We start from the raw sequence: 23,266 nt of genomic DNA, 5'->3' as shown, positions 1-23,266 counted from the left end.
GTCTCCCAGAGGGGAGCAGGGGGAGGAGGGGTCTCCCAGAGGGGAGCAGGGTGGGAGGGGTCTCCCAGAGGGGAGCAGGGGTCTCCCGCATGTACATTCTCAATTTAATGCTGAAAAATAAAAAGTAGCTTTTAGCTACTTTTCCTATGTAGCTGTAGCTTTACAAGCTACATTTCTCCAGGGGTAGCTATGTAGCTTGATCAAGCTACTGCCATGGTGAGCTACTTGTAGCTTTACAAGCTACGCTTTCAAAGTAACTTCCCCAACACTGATTATTAACTCTCTTTCCAAGGTATGCTTTGTTTTGATGTTTTCCCCCCTCCAAAACGCCTAATTTGTGTAGCATCTCTGGCGACTGCGACCTCAGCGATGTGAACTTTGTGTCTCTGCCCGCCGCACACAAGAGGCATTTCAGACCCTTTGATGTGTGATTCCTGGTGAACAAGAGCGAAGAGGAGAAAAGGCACCAATTAAGGAAGGAGACACTCTCCCAGGAACATCACGCCACTATTTTTCATTGAGACCCAGACAGAACTGTGACAAAAGGCGATGAACCGGAATCGTCGCCTTTAGGCTAGGACGAGTAAGGAGTGTGATTATGGTGTTCCGTTTTATTTAAATCCTTTGTCTGAATCTGACTCCGTGCGCGTGTCTAAATGTGAGTCAGTGTGTGTCAGTGTGTGTGTGTGTGCGCATGTGTGTCAGTGTGTGTCTTTACTTAGACAATATTCTTTTAATTTCCAGCCAAGCTGAGACTGAGCTTTTTTTTAACAAGGACGTTAACAAGACAAAGAGAAAAACCAGGTATCACAACAATCAAATAGCTAGCGTAGCCAGTCGTCCATGTTTTCCATAATACACATTGAACAGTGAACTTCATTTTCCTTGAGTCTACTTTGCATGAAATGAGTTTTATTTATGAGCCGTCTCTGCCGGTAAAGTGTTGAAAAAGCCTTTGTCACCGTTTACGCGTCAGCGTCGTCGAATTAGACGAAGGAACTGTTGCAACACTCGCGCGGGCAGGGATTCTGGATTCTGAGATATGAACCATAGCAGCCAGACACCGCAGGTGTTATTATTACATCCCCATCTTGATTCCTCAGAATAAACAAGAGGAGAAAAAAAAAATAATGACTTTTTATTAGGAGTTCTAACACGGAAGAGGGTTTTTTTGCAATTGCCATGTTACGGTCTCCGAGTCCGGCACAGTCCGGAATAATTATAAAGTATGCAGACATGGGCGCGCGCGACTCAGAGATGTATACAAACAAAATGACAAACAGCCCGTTGAATAAAACGCTGCATGTTGTGGAGATGCAAAACACAGCATTGTTTATGCAGCTGCTGTACCTCTGTCGAGTAGGTAGCGTCTCAATTCTATTCCTGCTCCTCCAGTTGAGGGGGGGGGAAGAGAGAGAAAAGCCAGCATTCATGGCTGGCTTATATAAATGCAGATGAGAGAAACAGAGTCCTTAAAAAAAAAAAGAAAGTGAGCACACCCTCCAGATAAGCAGCAGAGGTTTGTGTGCTGTGAGCTGTGAATATACGCAGCACTCTCTGTGCTCATGGCGTTGGTATATTTAGCAGAGATTAAAGAGCCATGTGATGCAACAGCCACAAAAATGGATGAAAGAGCCCACTTTTCTGTTTTGTGAGACTTTCTGCTGGGTTCAGCCCATAATTCATCGAAATTAACTCAAGTCTACGCTGCACGTCAGTGGCCAACAGTGATGGATGGCTCTTCCAAGAGTTCTTCAATTGTTCGGTTACATCTTTTACGGCTTTTCTATTCTCAGCTTTTTTTTTTGGACGAACACCCAGTGTTCAGTGACCTAAACATGACGGTGGTACTTTAATAGGTTCAGTATTGACTATAGCCCTGCATTAAAGGGGCTTTTTAATACTACAAGACGCTTATTGGATCCTCTTAATCTTTATACCCAGTGGCTGTGAAAGCAGCCCCGGAATGTATCTAGTGTAACTCCTCCATGCTTTTCTTTTTAAGATTAGAACGTGCTCTTAATGGTAGGTGAGAATTTAGATCCCAGAGGACACTTTTTACCAACGTCGCGTTGGGACTTGACCTGTGAGTGGAACTGGAAACTATACACAAATTGCCGGTCCATGCATTAATCATCCGCTAATCTGCTATGATCCAGTTCAAACACCACTGGGACTTTGCCAGTCAAGCCGCAACAAGAGCAACTTGACATTGTGCCCGTCACATGATAGCCTGCCTGCAACAGTCTAGTGCCAACTAAGGACAGGAGGAATACATCTGAATAGGCCTATAGTATACACAGTATGAGAATACGGCTCTATGACATGACATATCGGAGACAGTATTTGGGAACTCCATTGCAACTTTTCTTCTGACACCCTTTTCTCTCTGGAACAAACTACAGAAGTGGAGAAGTTGAAGTAGTTCGCTTGTTAACACTTACAGTTGGCCAAACCCTCAGCCATTCATTATAATTATAATTCAGAAACAGGCCAGTGCGCCGCGCGCCCCTATGTGGCAGAGTTAAAAACACTTATCTCCACATGACCATATTATGAAACATTGGACCGTTTGTTAGTGTCAAAAGGCCCATGGAGACTCACTGCCAATCATGCAATCAAGGCTGAGTGGCTGGCAGCTTGCTCACTGCACACAGGTGTGGGAGGCTATAAGTAAGCAGGCGAGTGCATGAGCACCATTTCTGTCCATTACACCTATACGAACTATATTTCCGAGTGCCACTCTCTCAGTTAGGTTTCGTAGGTCAGATTCCGCCGATGGCCATCAATGCATCACATGTCATGGCCATGAGACTGTCTGGGAGACTGCAAAACCAGCCAAAAACTCAGCTATACCCCCAGGTCTCATGGGGGTAACAGCGCTGGACTCCACAAAACTCCCAGAGCAAGACGGGGGAGAGAAAAAAAAGAGCGCAGCCACAGGCAACGCGGTGTAAAGCCTTGGATTACACCAGGGGTAGAGCGGCTAATTGGGCAGTTGTGTTCTTAAGCAGTCTTACATCTACTCTGCCTTCGTTTTAACTCCCTCATTAGCTGAAGGTTGCCGTCTATCCTCTGCAGGCCAAAAGAGGCAAAATGAAAGTGGATAAGGAGATGATGCATCTATTCTATCCACAATGGGCCTAATTTCTGAAATTGCATTAAGAAAGTGTTTTGTGTGTACCGGAACAGGACAGAAAGCAAACTATACGGTCTCGAATTCAATAGCTATATAGGCTCCGTTATTGAACAACAATAATACACATAGTATAGTACATTTTGGATTTACTGGGTAATGCAACTTTGCTGATTGCTGCAAAATGTGCAGGTTTGTTTGTGATGATGGAGGCACAGCCCAACCTATGGTGAGGCATTTTAACAAGGAGCTGAGGACCAATTATTGACTGAACAGATGTTGTGTTCCTGTTTTCGTGGGAGCGGTTGTCATGTCAACCGACAAAACTCAAAAGCACTCATCCGTTATTCTACTCTCCATGCCGAAGCACCAACGCAATAATAACATGCCTTGGGGAGGTAAACGGCGTTAGACACGCGGATACAACTGAATACATACATGTACACGTTTCTCAAGTAGTTTCAAGTATGAAACAACGGGACATAGGTCGATGACAAACAATAACTAGGACGAGGGGACTTTGTGTATCTGTCCATTTATGAGCGTCATTTAGTGCCAGTATTCTCAGAATACCTTTGGAATTGTTTGACCCTGCAGGGAGGAAATTGGGGCCTGTGGCCACAATTTCCAGCAGGTCAATTAGCCAGCCAGTTGCTCCTGGCCTTGCGGGCATGCAGTGCAGTGCAGCGTCACGACAATTATGCCGTGCGGAACGGCCTGTAATCGGACACCAGCTCAATTCACACGGTATGAAACTAATGTGACTATATGACGTGGCCGGAATAAAATGTGTTTTTTTGGTATGTACCAACAATGTCACCAGATTACTTGAAAAGAACACGTATACAAAGACGGGAATCAAATGCACGAGTCCAATTTACCGTATGCATTGGTATTCATCTCAGCCGCCAACATTTTTGCGTGTCAGAGCATGATTGAATGTTAATTGTGTCATTAGTGGTGTTATGATCCAGGGAAGGTCACAGACAACTTTGGAATGTTTTATACTTTATACTTGAACATTTCAATTATTTTCACAAAAACACACTGGAAGTCAACGGAGAGGTGCCTTGGGCTGAAACCTTGCCAATGTCCAGATGACTGACGTCTGGCCTTACATACAATATAATCTTATCCGAGGGACAGGCCTTCAATTTCCCGTACACCTGCTGGCCCTATACGTGTATACACACACACACAGGCCTACTGTATCATGCACGACATGACGCAACCACTATGTTCAAAGGAACACTCCCTTCCAATGCAAAAAGGGCTCATTATTTTATCAAATGCTGTGAATTGTTGCATTTATCCTTATCCCGTAGTCATGGAACCCCGGTGCGCCGCCTATGAAGTATTTACACTCTTTTTAAAGCACTCCTAAGCTCTTCAAGTTAGCCCGCCTGAGGCAAGAGGCAGAAGCCACTGCACATGTCACCATCCCTTTGATTACAAGTCTAGGAATCACCACTGCCTCCCTCTATGAGCAGGGGGACGCTCACTTCATTCCGCTGCACGCCTACCATTACTCTACACTCCACACACACTGTGTGTCTGTCTGGGGCAGAATCTATAGGGCCACAAAAATTACCCGCACGCACATGTTTGAGTGTTTCTCCAAAGCGTTTAACCCATTTTGGGCGCCGGGAACCCCTTTTTGGTGTTAGCATTATGCTATGCTTTAGCTATTTTTTAAAAAACCTGTGAAAATGTGTTGCGCAAATCATTGAATATATATTCTTTCAGAGCGAACGTTTTTTTTTAACTCAAATCTTTGCTTCTGGGGGGGGGGGGGGTCCCTGGAACAACAAAGAATATATGTTCAACGATTTGTGGCACATTTTCACGATTTAAAACAAATAGCAGACCTACAAGCTCATAGCGTGCCACTCTATGAGCTCTATGAGCTTGTAGATCTGCTATTTTTCAATAGCTAAAGTACAACATAATGCTTATAGTTAAAAGACCAAAAGGGGCTCCCGCCCAGAATGGGTTAAGGCTTGATGTATGCCATTATAAAAGCAGCCTGACGGAGAGCGCATTGTCAGCAGTCTGCTGTTCCAGCGGCGGGTCGCTACCACCGTAACCAGCCCGACGGAAGGATATGACAAGATAAAGATTATTAAATTACACACTTCCGCGATAATTGCATCTGGAAATTAAACATCTACATGCACGGGGATGAAACGTTATTGATTCATTTTTAATCGTTCTTCTCTCTCAAAAGCACGTCTTAAACGCGTCCCTTTTTCTCGCCTATAATTCGACGTGAACGAACGATGGCGTGAATATTTCAGCTATTTTTCTTTTTTTCAGATGTAGAAAAAAAACGGCCGACATAATTAAAAGTTGAAGTTCTTTTCATATAATGCTTTATGGCTGCTGTGGCTGAATTGCTGCAGAGCTAAATAAAATAATATTTACTCAAATTGACTCCTCCACTTGCATTGCGTAATAGTGTTTACTGGGGGGGGGGGGGGGGGGAGCACATTGATTGAAGCTGAAATTGGGGAAACATCTGCAATATCGTGCAAGAACCAATGTGGAGTGTTTTAATGACTCTGAATCACTCGGCAATACACAAGCCTATATTTCTGTGCAGCGCGGAATCAATCTCGGAGAAAAATTGGATAGAAATGTGCTCGTGCGTGTGTGTTTGTGTGTGTGTGTGTTTGCTCTCTCCGCGATGCCTCGACAAGTTCGCTCTGAAGAATTAAAGGATACTTCTCGCCTCTAGTTACATATTGAACCGTCTTCCATTATATGTGAAGATTACCCAAACCCCTTCCAGCAGCGCAGGGCAATCACGGCGAGAGAAAAAAAGCAGACACTCCTGAGGCCATCGTCTTCTAAAGCACTGCCGTCGTTTTGCCTTACTTTAGCTTCATCCGATATATACAGAGTGACAATCAGGCCACGATTGACTCCCCCTGGGTGAGGGATATTATTAAAGAGGGGACAAAATCAATACAAGCCAAATTCATGTTAGGGCCCTCAGTGTCCTTAGGGCGTTGTATGTCCCGCGTGCGATTACACAGCGCTTTTTTCCTTCCAAGAACGCACGACGACCGGAATGGCATCAGGAGAACTGGGCCCTAGAGAGAACTGGATCAGTGTTGCCAAGTGTGCTTAATAAACGACATTGGGCTTGTTTTTCTTTCTTCTAGTTACTAAAACATAGTTGCTTATTTGGACTTGCTTCCTAATGTTTGAACCAGTGGTTCTCAAACATTTTGTTAAACTAGTCCTTATACCGTTCTGAATAATATGAACAGCAAATGATGTTCAGGGTAATGTGATGGGGAAGGGGGGGGGGGGGGGGGATTGTTTACTCGTGTGGGTCTGATGCGCGGAAAAGTGTGTCCCAGTATTAATCTGTGTCCGTCCCAACATGCATTTCACTGGCGACACTGGTGGCACGTCATTTGCGGGGAGATGTTTTTGTTTTTTTGACGCATTTGATTAATTGAATTAAGAGGATTGTCAGAATGTTTGGCGTGTGTAATGCGGGGCAGATTGAGGTTGGAGGACAGGGCTGTGTAATGCGGGGCAGATTGAGGTTGGAGGACAGGGCTGTGTAATGCGGGGCAGATTGAGGTTGGAGGACAGGGCTGTGTAATGCGGGGCAGATTGAGGTTGGAGGACAGGGCTGTGTAATGCGGGGCAGATTGAGGTTGGAGGACAGGGCTGTGTAATGCGGGGCAGATTGAGGTTGGAGGACAGGGCTGTGTAATGCGGGGCAGATTGAGGTTGGAGGACAGGGCTGTGTAATGCGGGGCAGATTGAGGTTGGAGGACAGGGCTGTGTAATGCGGGGCAGATTGAGGTTGGAGGACAGGGCTGTGTAATGCGGGGCAGATTGAGGTTGGAGGACAGGGCTGTGTAATGCGGGGCAGATTGAGGTTGGAGGACAGGGCTGTGTAATGCGGGGCAGATTGAGGTTGGAGGACAGGGCTGTGTAATGCGGGGCAGATTGAGGTTGGAGGACAGGGCTGTGTAATGCGGGGCAGATTGAGGTTGGAGGACAGGGCTGTGTAATGCGGGGGCAGATTGAGGTTGGAGGACAGGGCTGTGTAATGCGGGGCAGATTGAGGTTGGAGGACAGGGCTGTGTAATGCGGGGCAGATTGAGGTTGGAGGACAGGGCTGTGTAATGCGGGGCAGATTGAGGTTGGAGGACAGGGCTGTGTAATGCGGGGCAGATTGAGGTTGGAGGACAGGGCTGTGTAATGCGGGGCAGATTGAGGTTGGAGGACAGGGCTGTGTAATGCGGGGCAGATTGAGGTTGGAGGACAGGGCTGTGTAATGCGGGGCAGATTGAGGTTGGAGGACAGGGCTGTGTAATGCGGGGCAGAATGAGGTTGGAGGACAGGGCTGTTGCGGCGCTATAGGTTCCGTGAGGCTGTGCGTGCGTCGTGGCGTTGTGAGATGGCGCAGAAAGCGAGCAGCTGTCTCGCTCTATGCTATAAGGAAGTGCTCCGACTGACTGACAGACGGTCCGCTAAATTATTAACAGGATGTTTAAAGGACAATTCCAGACTGCTCAGAGCATGTGCAGAGCTTCTTATACGGCTCCAAAACACTATGGAGCGTATCTAGTCATGATGAAAAACAGATGTCTATACAAGATTTGTTTGTTTTTTAAGTTATTTGATTTTTGATTAAAAATAAATCACACCAGTGTGAACTCAGTGGTGCAACTACCCCCACCCCTCACTCTCTCTCATTAGCAGGCAACAGTGCAGCACTGTCTCTCTCTCCGTTTCTGGCACAACAGCGCCCCTACTGGTGCTCATTATACTGGTGCTCATTAATAGTTCACATACAGAACCAACACAATTTAGTGTAAGACTCGCCGCACACGCTCAGAGCGGCGTTGCGCACTTCCACTCGTTCTTGGATATACCCTAATTGGCCTGAATGTTTTTATCCAATAGAAACATCCTAAATAACTGGGTCGTATTATAATCGAGGAATTATATATATAGACTATTGACATTCAACGTTCTTTTTCCACAAAGGAGTCTTGAAAAACGGGGGCCGTCTTATAATCAGAGTCGTCTTATGTTCAGGACAATACAGGTAATATCGGATTAAGGTAAGAAAATGTTTAGTCCGTAATTCTCCTTTAAGGACCCCCTTCTGAAAATATTTTGTTCTGCTGACCCCTGTACAAGTTCCACAAGCTCACAACGATGGGCTATTTTTAAATAGCCAATGTTCATGACTGTTTTTTTGCTATATTACATAACTGCTGGGGACCCCCTGTGTGTGTGTGTGTGCGCGCAAGTAGCCTACTCATTGTTATCAATGATGACGATCATTATACTCTCTCCAGCTCTTTATTAAACTGACAGGTGGGCCATCAATCTCATCCAATCAGGAGAGAGAAGCCATTAATCAGCATAACATTTTATAGCGTTCCAGTCCAATGTTGTCCTTTTTTGTTTCATCACTTCCAATTTCACTCGTTTATCCTGTATGAGTACACTCACCTGATTGGATGAAATTGAAACGGCGACCTGAACATTTATTTTCCGTTTACCAGAGGGAGAAGGGTTTGTTTTTCTGAACAAAAACCGTAGAAATGGCAATGAGAAGCTATGGGAATTAAGGAGCTATATTTACAACTTTATCTTTCACAAAAAATGTCACAGCAACTTTAAGACAAATACACACGGAGATACAAATAATCTGCATGGGGCCGGGAGAGCCCTACTGTAGTTCTCCGAAGAACGATGCAGGGTCAAGTTCATGATACCCTCACTGCGGAGAAATAATTTAACATCACTTTTAATTATGTTGGCCTACACAACAGCTCATTACAATGAAAGGTTGATTAACTCAGCATATTTCCCAGCCAGAATAAGCGTGTCTCACCCACCCACCCTCTCACACACACACAGTCACACACACACGCACACACGCACACACACACCACCCCCTCCCACCCGGGCCTACATACATTAAAACGTAACAGTGTACATGACAGCGACAACATGGAAACTGACATCCGAATAACAACGTCACTTGTCATTGTAATGCACACTTCTAAATCACCTCCATCATGAGAGACACCGAATAAAAAGGGTTGTATGGCCACTCTGCGGCGCCCATTCTTCTTTCTGAAGGTCAATGTGCCGTCTCTCATTATACGATGCAGACGGCACAGTTCTCGTCACAAAAGGATGAAATAAACAGAACGTGTTTAAAAACCACCACCACCACCAACCTGAGAGCTGCACTTGGACACCGCCCGCCACTCATTTCCGCATGACAAACGGGGTGAACAATGACTCGGACGCCCGGTGGAATTAGACCGGCGCGAGGCGTTGTAGGGAAGAAGATATGGCGTGTAAAAAATCCCCAGATTTAGAGAGGGAGTTTTTAGTCCTCCATAAGGACTGCGGGGGATTCAGTCTTTGGGCTGAGTAATGAGATGCCTGCTATCCTCTTGACATCGTCATTAGGGGTATAGTCTCTCTCGGGACGCGCATAATTAATAAACATACGATATTACAGTATCAGCACACTGCAGCGTACGGTGTCGTTAGGGGAACAAGGGATCACTGCTGGGCGATTCATATTTAGTTTTAGAAGACTTTACAACTCTCCGTGCTAAAAGAAAACCAACATGCAGAAACATTCCTCTTCTAGGTTAACACATTATCTGGCATCTAAAGGCCTATACATGCATATTATAGATTGTGTGGTGAATCTAAATATTGCCTGAGGTTTGAGATATTGTACTGGCATAAATGTTATATTTTACTTTTTCTCACTAAAAATAATGACTCTATAGGGATTACTGATGATTATTATTGATGTTTTTTTTCTGGGAAAGCATAGAAATACCCACATTATATTGTATTATTAAAGGTATATTCAGTGATTTCACTTAATTCAAATATCACTTATTTTTTTGTTTTGTTGTGATAATCCTCTCTATACTATAGAGTGTGCTGACCATATAAGGAGTTCCTCCCTGTCCCCAGTTAACCCCTGGGGGTCAAAAAACCTTAGGTTTAGTTTTTGGCTCTCTATATCCTGATTGGATGAAAGGCTTAGGTCCCACAGCCAAAAACGAAACCTAAGGTTTTTTGAGTGAAATCACAGAATATACCTTTAATCAAGGTATTTGGTCGAAAGAATGTTGTTGAATTAGATTTTGTCTGCATCGCCCAGCCATACACAGTATAGTTGCAACAAACTCTCTAGACCGGTCTTGATGCAATGCTGCGTGTAGCCGCTATACGTTCACAGGCCGCATGGCAAGCCACCCCTCTCTCCGACTGACATGGAACCACCGACAGCCTCCCCCTTCTAACAAACATTCCCTTACTACTAGTCATGTTGTACTCGCTGAAGTATAGATGCCAGCCATTTGCAACCGTCTTCATCCTGTGGTCACACTGGGCCAGAGATGTTTGACCTGTGTCGTCAACCCCCCCCCCCCCCCCCCCCCTGAACAAACGCACTATATTAAGGCCTAAAAGAACTCTCACCCCCATCAGTCACGAATCTGCATGTGAAAACCATCACGGCGCACACCTATAAAGAACACCAATAAAAAATAAGCAGGGTCTTCGATTAAAGCATTTTAATCCAATGCGTGGCGCGAGCCAGTTGGAGTACATTAAGTGATTGTAGTGGCTTTCCCCCCACTGGCATAATGTAAAGAGCGGCGAAGGACGCACGCACGTCGCACGCCCACTCACACGAGGCAGCCGTGATCTTTGCGAGGGCCAGCTTTTGTCATGAAGGACTCTATCAGATTGTGCGGCTGGTTGTTTCGCCTTTGTCCAAGTCACTCCACCGTGCCAACCATTCCTGCTCACTTCCATAAATACTTTTGTTTGCCAAAAATGTTGTAAAATTATATTTTGATGCGAACAATGGAAGCGCGCACACGCGCACACACACCACACACACATCACACACATCACACAGCCTTTTATTCAACAGCTAATTGTCCTGCTAACCCAGGGACATTCCCTCAACCTCCAAAATGCGAGAGAATATGCCATTTGATTAATGCTGCCGCCGGGAGCGAGAACTAATTGTAAAGGCAGGGGTAAACACTGAGTAACCCGGGGCCGGTTCCGGGAGAGGAAACGGTGCAAATCCGACCTGATCCCCCAGAGTCCTGCGGAAAAGAAAATTGGCTTAAGGATGAGATGTAGACAGCCTACCAATGCAGAGCCCTTAGACACCTCTCTTGTCCCCTTTTAACCTCCTCTGCCTCGGCTCCTCCAACCCCTCGGACTGAGATTTCTATTAAAAACCCTGACTATAGCACATAGCAAGTCTCTCTCTTGCACCCCTATACCCCCTTCTGCAGGGTTCAATTGGGGGGTAAATGCTTTTGTACAACAAATGGCGAAACTAGCAGATATACAGTACAAACCGTTTTTGTTTTTGACACATTTGTCAAATTTGCCTAAAATAAGGATGCCAGGATTAATGTGTTTTTGATGAAAAGTATGAAACATACATTTCATATAGACCTCCTACCCCAGTCTACATTTCCCCAAAAGGAAATTAATGTATGTACATGTATTATCATGTCACGCCACAAAGCAGTGATTCATCATATCCCCCCGTACCGTAAAAACTGAACCAACAGTGGGGAGTGATATCAAAAGCAGAGGCATGGATTTTACCCTCACTCCCCTCCACAGCAAAGTCCACCCCTGCCCTCTTTATTAGCCATGCACTGTGAGCAAGTCAGATCCTTGGATCTGATTCTAACTGATGACTTGAGGAGATATAAATCACACCAGAATTGCAGCCCTGAGATGTCAGCCATTAAAATACAGTGCCTGCTAAAGTGGGTAACCGGAATACATAGGGGATGACTGGTAGTCAGCGATGCGACATAGCGGCATAGGATTGCCCTTATGCAAAGCCGTTTGACTGAATGTTTAATATCTGCTTCCTGTTAAATACCGTCCCTGTCAGGGTGAATTTCAAGTTTAACACCGCAGTGAGTGGCGGGGAATTAATTTGATCAAAGTGGGATAGAGTGTATGCATTAAAAGACATTTGTCCTCAGGGTTAGCAGAGATCACGTGAAGACAGACAGCTGAGGCTTCCGATCGAATGTGTTCCTGCTCTGGAAACTGGATTTAGTAGTAGGAGGCCTAGTAGTGGTAGTATAATCCCTGGCCTTGACCCGAAGACAACGCTGAGAAACTTGACACAAATCACTCTAGCAATTAAAGACCCGTGCTTAAAAAAAAAGCATCTTACATCTAATTACCGTACATGACACAAATCGTCCTGGACAAGCACACGCATACAGTATAGGCAACAGCCATGTGTTTACAATACAATGCCGGTGGCCCCACACTGCAAAGCTTATGGTATTAAGCTGCTTCTAAGCTTCCTTTGTTACGGGACATTTTAACATAATTACCAGTGTCTGTGCCACTCTGCTGATTCTATTACTTTTTACTGGCCTTTTTTTTATGATTCCTTGAGAGATGATTACAAAAGTGACTTCAGATGGAAAGCTTTTTTGTATGGTTGGCAACATTTCACTTGATTACACACACACACACACACACACCACCCAGCTGTCTGAAATATTTCACAAACTCACAAGGTGGGCTTTGTGAAATGGATTTGTGTATAGAAACGACGTTAAAGATCTTTTGTGGGACATTGCAGCATAAACACACAGATGTCACTACCGGGCGTTGTGTTATTTTCCGGAACGTTTACATTTATCTGAGAAACGACAGGATGTCCTTACACTGTTTTGTTATGCTGCCAAAGGGAATTTATTCAGTACAACGTTTGGACTGAAATGGTCTCCGTCAGGTGATGTACCCATTTGGGTCGAAACATTTTACTGAATAAATTCACTTTGGGAGCGTACCAAAACACAGTGCGGAATGGATATACTATCTTTTCTCCAAGTAGCCTAATATTAGAAAGTTTTACCCCTGCACACGCTTACATTGTATTTTGGATTTGCGTAGATCTCCGTGTGGACGACATTTACAGTCACATAATCGAAAACAAACCAGAAAAATATGCCTGCGCTTATATATTCTTTTTTAAACATGGGTTTGATTTGCATTGACCGGGAACATTTCATTTTTTATAATCAGCAGAAGTGGGTAATAATAATTTAATTTTCAACGTGGAGTTTTAATCACATTTGCAGCTTAATAAGCAGTGATGAAGAGTTTTGCTGAAAGGGGCCGCTTGTCAGGTGTTGAAGTGCCGGGTGTATTAATAGCTGCAATCCATAACTTTTATTTTCTAGCCCGGGATTCGAACCTGGGTCCGCTGCATGAGTCAGCAAAGACAAAAAAAAAAGAAAGCCCATTTGTCAAAAGGACACAGTGTGCTTTGAGCTTCATGTTCTTGTCAACCAACTTGGTCCTATACGTGACCACAGGATATGCATTTCTCAATAGGAGAAGACAAATAACAACCACGGCAGTGGTGTTAGTTATTGCATTAAAGCTACACCATACAAGACTTTACTCTTAGTCTCCTGCACAAGTGCTGACATTTTGTTTTGTTTTTACCACTGAGCACTTGCTCAGGGAAGGAATTAAATGTTGACCTTCAAGTGTCTTTGTAGAGAAAAGCCATGTAAGGACAGGTGCGTCGGAGCCGGCAACCAAATGCGAACCGTGAGAAGAAAAGGGTCCCGCACACCGTCTTCACTGGTCTGAACCAGTTTAGACCGAAACGTTGTCATCTGAATAAAACTTACTGCTCTATAAGTGAAGACAGTGTGGGGGACCCTGACCTTCAAGTGTCAACAAAAACAAACTGGATAGTGTCAGAAAGAGAAGAGCAGGGATACCAAATACCGGTGCATAGATTGGACAAAAGTTCAAAACGACACTTTTTATTCACTGAACTAAATAATTTGAGAATGCATGGCGGGACGCTAAGAACCGGACAGATATTGGGTGTGGACTTGTGCGTGTATTAATATAGGATTTCCATTCCCCTGTGCAGTGCTAAAAGAATCCTTTGGTCACCATGACTGGCCACTCACTGGCAGGCTCCACAACGAGCCAACAAGGAGTCAGCATTCACAATGCAAGGCTGAATTTAACGACTTAAAGACTATATACTTAAGAGTCCCACAGGGGTGTACTTGGTCGCCTCCTCCCCCCCCCCTCTACACAAAATGTCTAGCCGATTTACAAGCTCACAATATCCCATCCAAATCAATGGAACCGTCCGAGGTGAATTAAGTGAAGGAAAAAATGGAATGTCTGTAGACGCGATATAATTCTGCTCTGCTCCCAACCTATTGAAACGTTTTGCCCCTCCGGGCTTTCTCAAGTTACATGGGTATGGCTTTGAAACCCTTAAATAGGTGGGAATCAGCTGGGTGTCGTCACTCAATCAGTTATTAAACCAATAGGTAGGCTTAATCATAATATCCCACGGCTTTTGGAGAGAAATGACAGACTCCAGTCACTTTCAAATGAGAGCACAGCAGAGGGCAGGTGTGTGTGTGTGTGTGTGTGTCTGTGCTGCGGACGCTTGTTGACGCTCGTTAATGTTATCGGCCTGAACAATATGCTCCTGCACCGTCAAATAGGCCAACAGTGACATTACCTGGCAATTAGTTGACTTTGGGTGAAAAAGCCTGCGTATTTTAGTATCGGTCGATGTTATATAAATATCGGACATCCCTATCGTATTCTGCCTAGTGACTAGTGAGCTTATTCGCAATGGCGTTTTTTGCTTATGTCACAGTTGGAAAAACTCACGCTACCTTATATTTTACAGCGTAAGAATAGGAATATCGGCTGTGGCTTTAAGGAGACTTGTTCAGCCTATAACCAACCCGTACGAAAGATAGCAGTTCCTTTGATATTGTGGACATGTTAGGTTTATGAGGTCACGGGAAATCAATTAGGAGTTGATAAAACATTTCTCGTCTTCCGTCTGGGGGTAGCTCAGTCCACTCCGGCGAGAGGGTATATGCGCATGCTTAAAGTGATTGGCACATTGAGTGGCACATCGATTGACGAAGCAACATGCAAAGGGAGTTTGACATTGTGTAACATTGTTTAATGTAATCAGACTCAGAGAGGACTTTTTCTGTTTGGATGCATGGGTTGTCAAGGCCAGGAAGCATTCCTGCGCATAACTTCCGGGATTGATGATGATGATGTGTCATTGTCCAGCCAAGTGGAGGCACCATAGCTCGATAGGGCCACGTTGAGGTGTAACTGGCCACCAAATGGTGGCAGTATTGCACTGTAATAACTAAATATATAAATGTATAAATAAAGCCTGGGTGTGGCGGGCTGCAGGTAGCCTGGCTAATGAGCCCAGACTAATATCACACAACGCTGTCGCCGGCAGGCAATCTTTTGTTTTGCCAACGGCTGATTCGGTCTGGCTTATTAGCCGGGCTTTAAGTGGGCTGCAGGGTCATCCCAGTCCGTCATGGTAGTACCGGTATCATCCGGTATGTGATATATCAGTCATGCTTCAAACCCTGTGTCTTGCAATGTATGTAAATGATTCAAATAAAAATGTACGTAATATACAAAACATGGGGTCAATTTTCGTCATTACATGAGTCTGAAAATGAGACGCGGTGTTGGATTATATCCAGTCGTCAAATTATAATATATGTTGGGTTTGATTGATTGATTGATTGTTTGTCAGTACAAAAACTGCTACAAGGATAGGGTCAGGGTCCATTTTAAATTCATCAGAACATTTAAAGAACAACAACTATACACTTCTATGAAAGAAGGAAATCATCTATAGTAAAGCTAATTAAAAGGGGGAAAACGTGTCTGGAAAAGTATGGGTCCAGAGATTTCAAATGTATGACGGTCTAACTATGCCTTACTATATGTAAGTAAGGGTCCTTGAAAGGAATACTGGACAACTCACCCCGGTGAGTTGCCTTCACTTCCTGACATGGCGGGGTGAGTTGTCAGTACTTTCTGCTGGGGCGAGTTAGTCCAGGAGCAGAAGGTAGATTTTTGGCTGAACGTGATTTCGTCAGTAAAAGTTTTTAACGTCTGCCTTTGAGCCCCATTGTAAATCTCCCAAATTTGAAAGCACTACATTTCTAAAACTATGAAGCATTTCAAAGATGCCACCGTAAGATGAACCTAAATAGGCTAGAATGGGGTTGCTAGGTGTAAGTATGTTGGACTAGTTGCATGCCAAAGTTTGTGCTATTGCCATAGAGAATGCATTGGGCTGGCGTTTAAGTTAAATAACTCAAACTACAAAACATTTCGAAGTAAAAAGTTCCAGCATGCGTCTACACAGTCAGCTGAATTATAAAAAGTGTGAATGGAGTTTCTAGGTGGTTTTTTTGAAAGTTTTTCGTGGGCTCACAAAGTGTTAACATGAGATGACCGACTTCTCCATCTTCTTGATGTTATGGCCTCTACTACCTGAAAGGCTACCTCCACATGTTCTTTTTATGTGACACCACCCATTGCTGGAGGACGGAATGGTCGATACACCAACCAGTTCATTATAACTTTCACGGCCACAGAGCAGGATGGAATATTTGAATAACATTGAAACAAGAGACCCCTGAAGACCGTGGCCCTGAGTTGTCAGTCACATCGGCTCCAAGACTGAGTTCAGACATGAAAGATATGGAAGAGGGAAGGAGGACAGAGATACTGCAAAGACTTCTCCCGTTGTCTGATTTCCACACTCTCCTCATCTTGTGCTATAATAGAGCAATGAAGTATTACGTCAATATCGGTAGAGGGCGCAAATCCACAGGTTCATGTACTTTTTTATTTGCATTATAATCCACATAGGGGGATTTTAGATCGCCTCATATAAGAACTGTTTCACTCGTATGGATATGAAGAATTAACTGACCGAGAGAAAACGCTAATGTTACTGCTAATGAATTAGTTACATTCGCTAGAAACAGACTATGAGTGACTGACTGTTGCAAACGATACAGAGGCACCTCCCTGACAATAACACAGAGACAGCTTGTTTATTTTTGGACCACAACACTTATATGAAACGATTTTAAGATGAGCCCATGTTATTCTCCATAGAGAAATTACTTCCGCAAACCAGGGGGAATGGAAGGGACGAGCGAGTTACGTCAGGCCTTCGGTGCTCTATTGGCATTCCAAGTGCCATTTGGACCTTCGGGGCCTGTTCCGTTAAGGAAACTATGGAGGAAACTAGACTACTATTCTGGGAGAAAATAACCTACAGGTAGCTTCTCTGCCACCAACACATCAATCATTCATTGAGAACGTTAAAGGACCACTTCTCCACTTTTCAACATCTCTTCATATAATTGGTCCTCACTAATGTCCATGATTAAACGTCACCATTGTTTCCTACTCAGTCCGTGTCTCATATTAGGAGGGCTTTGGGCAGTTCGGCCACCCGTCCACCAGTGACTGGGATAGACAATAAGCCTCTCTGACTTAACTTACAGTATAGGTCAATATTGAAAGAGCAGGGATAAGGGTCAAAATTATCTATACAGTATACACGTGCTGGATGTTAACTAATCTAAGGAGATGGAACCGAGAACGGCATCTTTAGTTCTTTTAATATTTCTACATTTGTACAAATGATTTAACTTCAAACAATGCTTCGGAGAGAGAGAGGAAATTAACTGCATTCTCTGCATGGCCGTGATCAATATGAACATGATCTAATGCAAAATACAATTTTCCCCCATGCTTCAACGAGTCTTTATCTTGTTGTATTCCCGTGCAACTCTATTGACATTGTGCCAAGAACAACAGCATCGTTTGACGTTACTGTACTGGTGGGTGGGGGGGGTATTTCTGTGTGTGTGTGCATATACAGTACATATACATGTGCGAGTAGTCATATTATTTAACATGTTTATGCTCATACACATGCTTATATCCATGTGGGAAGTCCACCGCTGCACTGGGAAGCTCGTTGTCCGTCCGGCAAACCGTTTATCGCCGATCCTTTCACACCTAGTTGACGGCTAATACTTCAGAGACACGATGTCCCCCCTCCCTCCCTGCCTGTTGGTGACGTTAAGCTAGCCAGCCATGAGCCTCTGTATACCTCTACCCCCCCCAACAACGTACGTATATTGTACTACCCCACACCGACCATATATGAAACCATAGGAATCTTTGGGCGAAAACTTCCTTGCTTATTGATTAAAGTGTCAAAAGCCCGGCGGTGTGATTGATCATTCATTCAATCACGTCATGCCACAGCAGGGGCTTCTGATTGACACGCAAAAAAAATAAACACAGGAACGGGAGAACAAACTGGAAGATGGGGCGGGGGGGGGGGGGGTGGGGGGTGAGGGTGGCCATGTAGGCGTGTCAGTGTGTGTGTGTGTGTGTGTGTGGGGGGGGGGGGGGGGGCGGGTTTGAAGTGCTTTTCTCTACAGTCAACATTGTACATCACATCTGTCTTGTCACATGAACATAGACTGTGGATTCCCCTTGTCAGCAAAGCCTCCTGATACGGTCGCTCCGTTTCTCTTTGGAATGTAAAATCCCCCCCCCCCCCAATGTTTTCCCGTTGGGGGCTCAAAGATGACTCGGGGGTTCATTTCTAGCACATTGTTGTGTCATTATTATATCTAGCTGCTCGTATCCTGCTCCATCTCTCCACTTCGTCCCCTCTGATTCGTTTTTATTTCTTGCTAATGTTGCGAGAGAAAAAAGGTCAACCTGAGAATATATACACCAGTAATGGGTAAACGCATGTGTGTGTGTGTGAAGCTATGGGGAAATACACACATGGCCTGACCACATGGGGGGGGGGGGGGTCTCAGCTCGGGTTGGGTTTATTGCCAGTGTGCGTAGATAGAAGAATCATAAAGTGCACATATAGAGTCAATAAAAAAATACCTTACGGTACAAGGGAAGGGAGGTATGTACATCTTTCATTATGCATAGCTTGCAGTTCACGCTGCTGAACTGAGCCTCTCATTACCTTTGAGAGAGAAAATTGTTCTCGAGAGCAGCCTTCATCCAGCAGCCAACCCCCTTATCCCATTTTGGGCGTTAGCATTACGCTATGGTTTAGCTATTGAAAAATAGCAGATCTACAAGCTCATAGAGCGCCACCGAGTGGCGCGCTACGAGCTTGTAGGTCTGCTATTTTTGAAAAAAATCGAAGAACCACCGACATAGAAACGTAGCTTTTTTCAGAAAACCGTCAGGATGTAGAAGACATTTTTCTAGAATCTGATCTCAGGTCAGAATGGGTTATTTCAGCCACAAATAGGTGCAGCCCCGAGACTCGCATCAAATTATGATAGTCAGTATAGGAGGAAGAAAAAGAAAAGGAAAAGAGGGATTTACTCGCAGTTCGGACAGGACACATGACAAAAAAAACACCCAACGTGAATTCACCCCATTTATTAAGAAATAAAGCAGGTGCATGAATATGTAAAACAGTGTGCATTAAAAAGGTCAGCTCCCAATGATGAAGAAATGTCCACAGCAAAAGTATCATTATCCAACACGCCACGTTTCACACCGTAAACTCACACAGCAAAGAGGAGACCTAACTCAGGGGGGAAAAATATTTCCACTCTAGTCGCAAAAAAAAACAAAACAAAAAAAACACTCCCGACTTGCTTGAAAGCCAACAACACATCAAGCAGGAAAAATATATCTTCCAACCGTCATATACTTTAGAGTACAAACCCAATTCCACTACAGTTTACAGACACAAAACAAGCAACAACAACAAGCAAAGCAACAACTGAAAAATGTCAGCCAAAAGCACCAGGGTTTGAAAGACATCACTGTGCAGTAGATATAGCCATGTGTGTGTATACACCCAGCCGTCTATTAGGAGCACTTTTACCCATTTGGACTCGTTTTTAATTAGCCTACACTAAACCTGGCGTCCTACCTTATAGGTATTATACCTTAATAAAAAACAATATATCTAAGCAATTCATTTTTTCTAAACGGTTTAAAAAAAATTACGAAAATATATCCGCACGCTCACAATGCGACACACTGCCACTTTGACTAATCATCAAGACTTTCCCCAATGACTAAAATTCAAAGCGACAAAGACGCCATTTAACGACGGTGTGATTTCAGCATGAAGAAATAAGAAAAAAAGGACTGACGCTGAAAGCTTAAGGCTTGCCACTTGAATGGACCGAGGAATCACAGTAAACCTGCGCCTAAAAAAAATCCTGTCAACAATGCTTCCTCTGTGTCCACTCACCCCACAGACGCTGTACACAGAGAGAGAGAGAGAGAGAGAAAATATTGATCCTTAATTTGGACGCATGCTAAGATTCGGGAGGGGGTGCCGGCCGCGACGCGCGTGTGTGTGTCTCAGTGACGGCAAATGGAGCTTGTCGGCTTGGGAGAGCACTGACACGCAGACTAAGTCGGTGGCCCGGCGGTTTGGTCCACTGGGTACTGGGACTCGAGGATGGATAGAGGATGGGGTCGAGTGCTCATTTACAAGGTCTCACAGACTGTGTGCTTTGTGTGGGCTCTAAGCATAGGACGGCACACAGGCCCTGGTGACAATAGCGTTGTGAAAGTAGTGTGAATCAAAGAAACCGGAGGTTCAAAAGATTCACCTTTGGCTTTGCTGCATTCAGTCAACATGAAAAGACAAATCTAAGTTGGGGGGGGGGGGGGGGGGGGGGTGTATTTATCTACTCATTCAGGAGGTCCAAAGAGGACCCACGATATCCTTAGACGCAAGCATACTCAGAAAATAGTGTTAAAGTAGAAATCAGTGTTAGTTGAATTCTGTAGTGGTGTAGCAAAGTACATTGTATAGAGATATAAAAATGTAAGGATATACACGCAGACAAATATTGACTTTGGTTTCTCATCTAAAATCTAAAAAAAAAATCTTACTAGTTAGCTCTGCACGTCGAAAAGATTCCACTACAATTATTGCTTGAGCAAAAAGATAAGGCCGTCGAGCTTTTGCATAGTTAGATATCTGCACTACACATTACACGATATAATGCCATCTCATAATATGAACCAAGTGGAATAGCATAGATTTATAAAATACAAAAAAAAACAAAAAACACACAAAAGATCAAATCAAAAGCTTCCTGGAATTATTTCTTACAGTATCGACGAAAGAGCGATCTCTCTTTCTTTCATAGACGCAATCGCAGACCAAAAAAAAAGGGAGAAGGTGAAACGCAGATCTTTGTCCAGTTAATTCCTCTAAACCGCCTTTTCTTTATCCTACTCAACGCTCAACTAAGACTTATACGAGAGAGACCGAGTCGGGACTCTCAGTCGTCATATCATATCCTAGGATTCCTCAGTAAAGCAAACCAGCAAATCAAAACGATAAGGTCGACGAACACAAAAAAAGGAGTAATATTTTGCTTCGTAAAAACCCCTCGTCTTTTTTTTCTCCGAACAGACTGAAAAAATGTATAATAAATCTACATAAAAAGGGAATATCGACTAACATATATAATATATCTCGCCTGTCTTTAGTTTTGTGACTTTGAGGGGGCAGATTCTTTTTTTTTTTTTTTAGATGCTATCCATGGCCTTGAACTCACTGAGCGCCTGCACGGGGTTCACGTGCTTCTTGTGAGAGGAGCGCTTGACGCGGTTGGTCTGGTTGTCGTCGGGCTTCTCCCTCTTCACCAGGGGCTTCTTCTCGGGGGCCTTCATCCGCCAGGAGATGGCCGGCATGTTGAGGGACTGCATGCCCTTGTCCTTCTGGTACTTGGTGGAGGCCACGTAGGAGGCCTTGACCGTGGACACCACCGTGTTCATCAGGTTCTTGGCGGCCTGGATCAGGGACATGGCGCTGTCCACCTTTTGTTGACGGAGACGGAGGAGGAGGAGGAGGAGGAGAGGAGAACACAAGACAGTTAAAAATATATGCTTTTAATCACTTTTAAAGCTCTACATGGCAGTGTGTTGTTTTTGGCAGCACATTTCTATTTTTTGTTTAGCCATAGTCTTTGGACTGAAACGTCATTTAGTTTGAGTCGCATTTTAGTCACCTGGAATGTACACACACATGTTAGTCTAGTTTTAGTCGACTAAATCTACAGTTGATTTAGTCGACTAAAATGTATTTTGGCGGGTCTTGATGCCGTCGTAATGAGTGTTTTTACACTTGCTGAAAATAGCCGATCCACAAGCTCCGATCTGCAACCAAGTGTAAAATTACTTGTACTGGATCTCTTGTCCCTTCCCAACATTTTAGTCTAGTTTTTATTTGTAGACAATATTGTCAGTATATTTAGTCTTAGTTTTAGTCATCGTAGCTTAGTTTTCATTTAGTTTCCATTTGTTTTTGTCAGTGAAAATAGGTAGTCGACGAACATTTTTCGCCTTAGTTTTAGTCGACGAAAACAACCCTGCTACATGGGCTGGCCCCAGCTGTACATCATCGACCTACTGCCTTCCTAAACCAAATCAAAAACCAGATCAAACCAGATCTCTCAGGTCCTCCAGCAAAAGGTCTGCTAGAAATACCCGCGTCCAAGTTGAAAACCGCAAGGGTGACCGCAGGCTTTCGCTGTGGTAGCTCCTACCCTATGGAACGCCTTGCCTCTGAATCAGTCGACTGTTTTAAAGACTAAAGACTCTAAAGACTAATTTATTCCGTAAACATTTCTCCCATGTATACCTTTGACCTGAGCCATTTTATAGCCCTGTATGTCTTTGTTCTGCCTTGTTTTGTTTTTGTTCTGCTCGTTTATATTGTCACAACTGTATGTGTTCTGTTTTTTTCTGTGCTTCTATTTGTTTTTACTGTCTCAGTTGTTCAGCACCTTGTAGCTTTGCTTCGAAAGGTGCTTTATAAATAAAATGGGCCACACACACACACACACCGTTAACCAGGGTGTTGAACACACAAGAAGTTTTGTTGAAAAGGGATCTTTTACATTATGGGGCCGTGGCCGGTGTGGAGCGGCTGGATGGGAACTAGAAGGTACCCGGTTCGATCCCGGGCTCCCCACCAGAGTTAGTGTCGAACTTGTCCTTGACCAAGACGCTGAATCCCTAATTTCTCCCGCTGAGCAGGTTGGTGCCTCGCATGGTTTCCATCGGTGTATGAATGTGTGTTTGAATGGGTGAATGGAATGCACCATTTACATATACATAGACGCTTCTCAACAGCTTGGACACGGACATTTAAAAACAACT

The 23,266-nt window shown here is 44.2% G+C and overlaps 1 protein-coding gene across 1 annotated transcript in view; it reads right to left on the bottom strand.

Moving 5' to 3' along the window:
* Positions 1 to 19,489: 19,489 nt before the first annotated feature.
* The window catches only part of ctnna1 (catenin (cadherin-associated protein), alpha 1), a 148,866-nt gene continuing 145,089 nt past the window's right edge, over positions 19,490 to 23,266 (bottom strand). Inside the window, exon 18 of the mRNA XM_080774023.1 lies at positions 19,490 to 21,922. Within this exon, the coding sequence (XP_080630149.1) occupies positions 21,632 to 21,922 (291 nt within the window). The 3' untranslated portion in view covers positions 19,490 to 21,631. The remainder of the gene's footprint in view (positions 21,923 to 23,266) is intronic.

This window comes from Protomyctophum bolini, assembly GCF_963924005.1.
Source record: "Protomyctophum bolini genome assembly, chromosome: 10".
Lineage (NCBI taxonomy): Eukaryota > Metazoa > Chordata > Actinopteri > Myctophiformes > Myctophidae > Protomyctophum > Protomyctophum bolini.
This window is presented reverse-complemented; position numbering and strand designations above follow the sequence as displayed.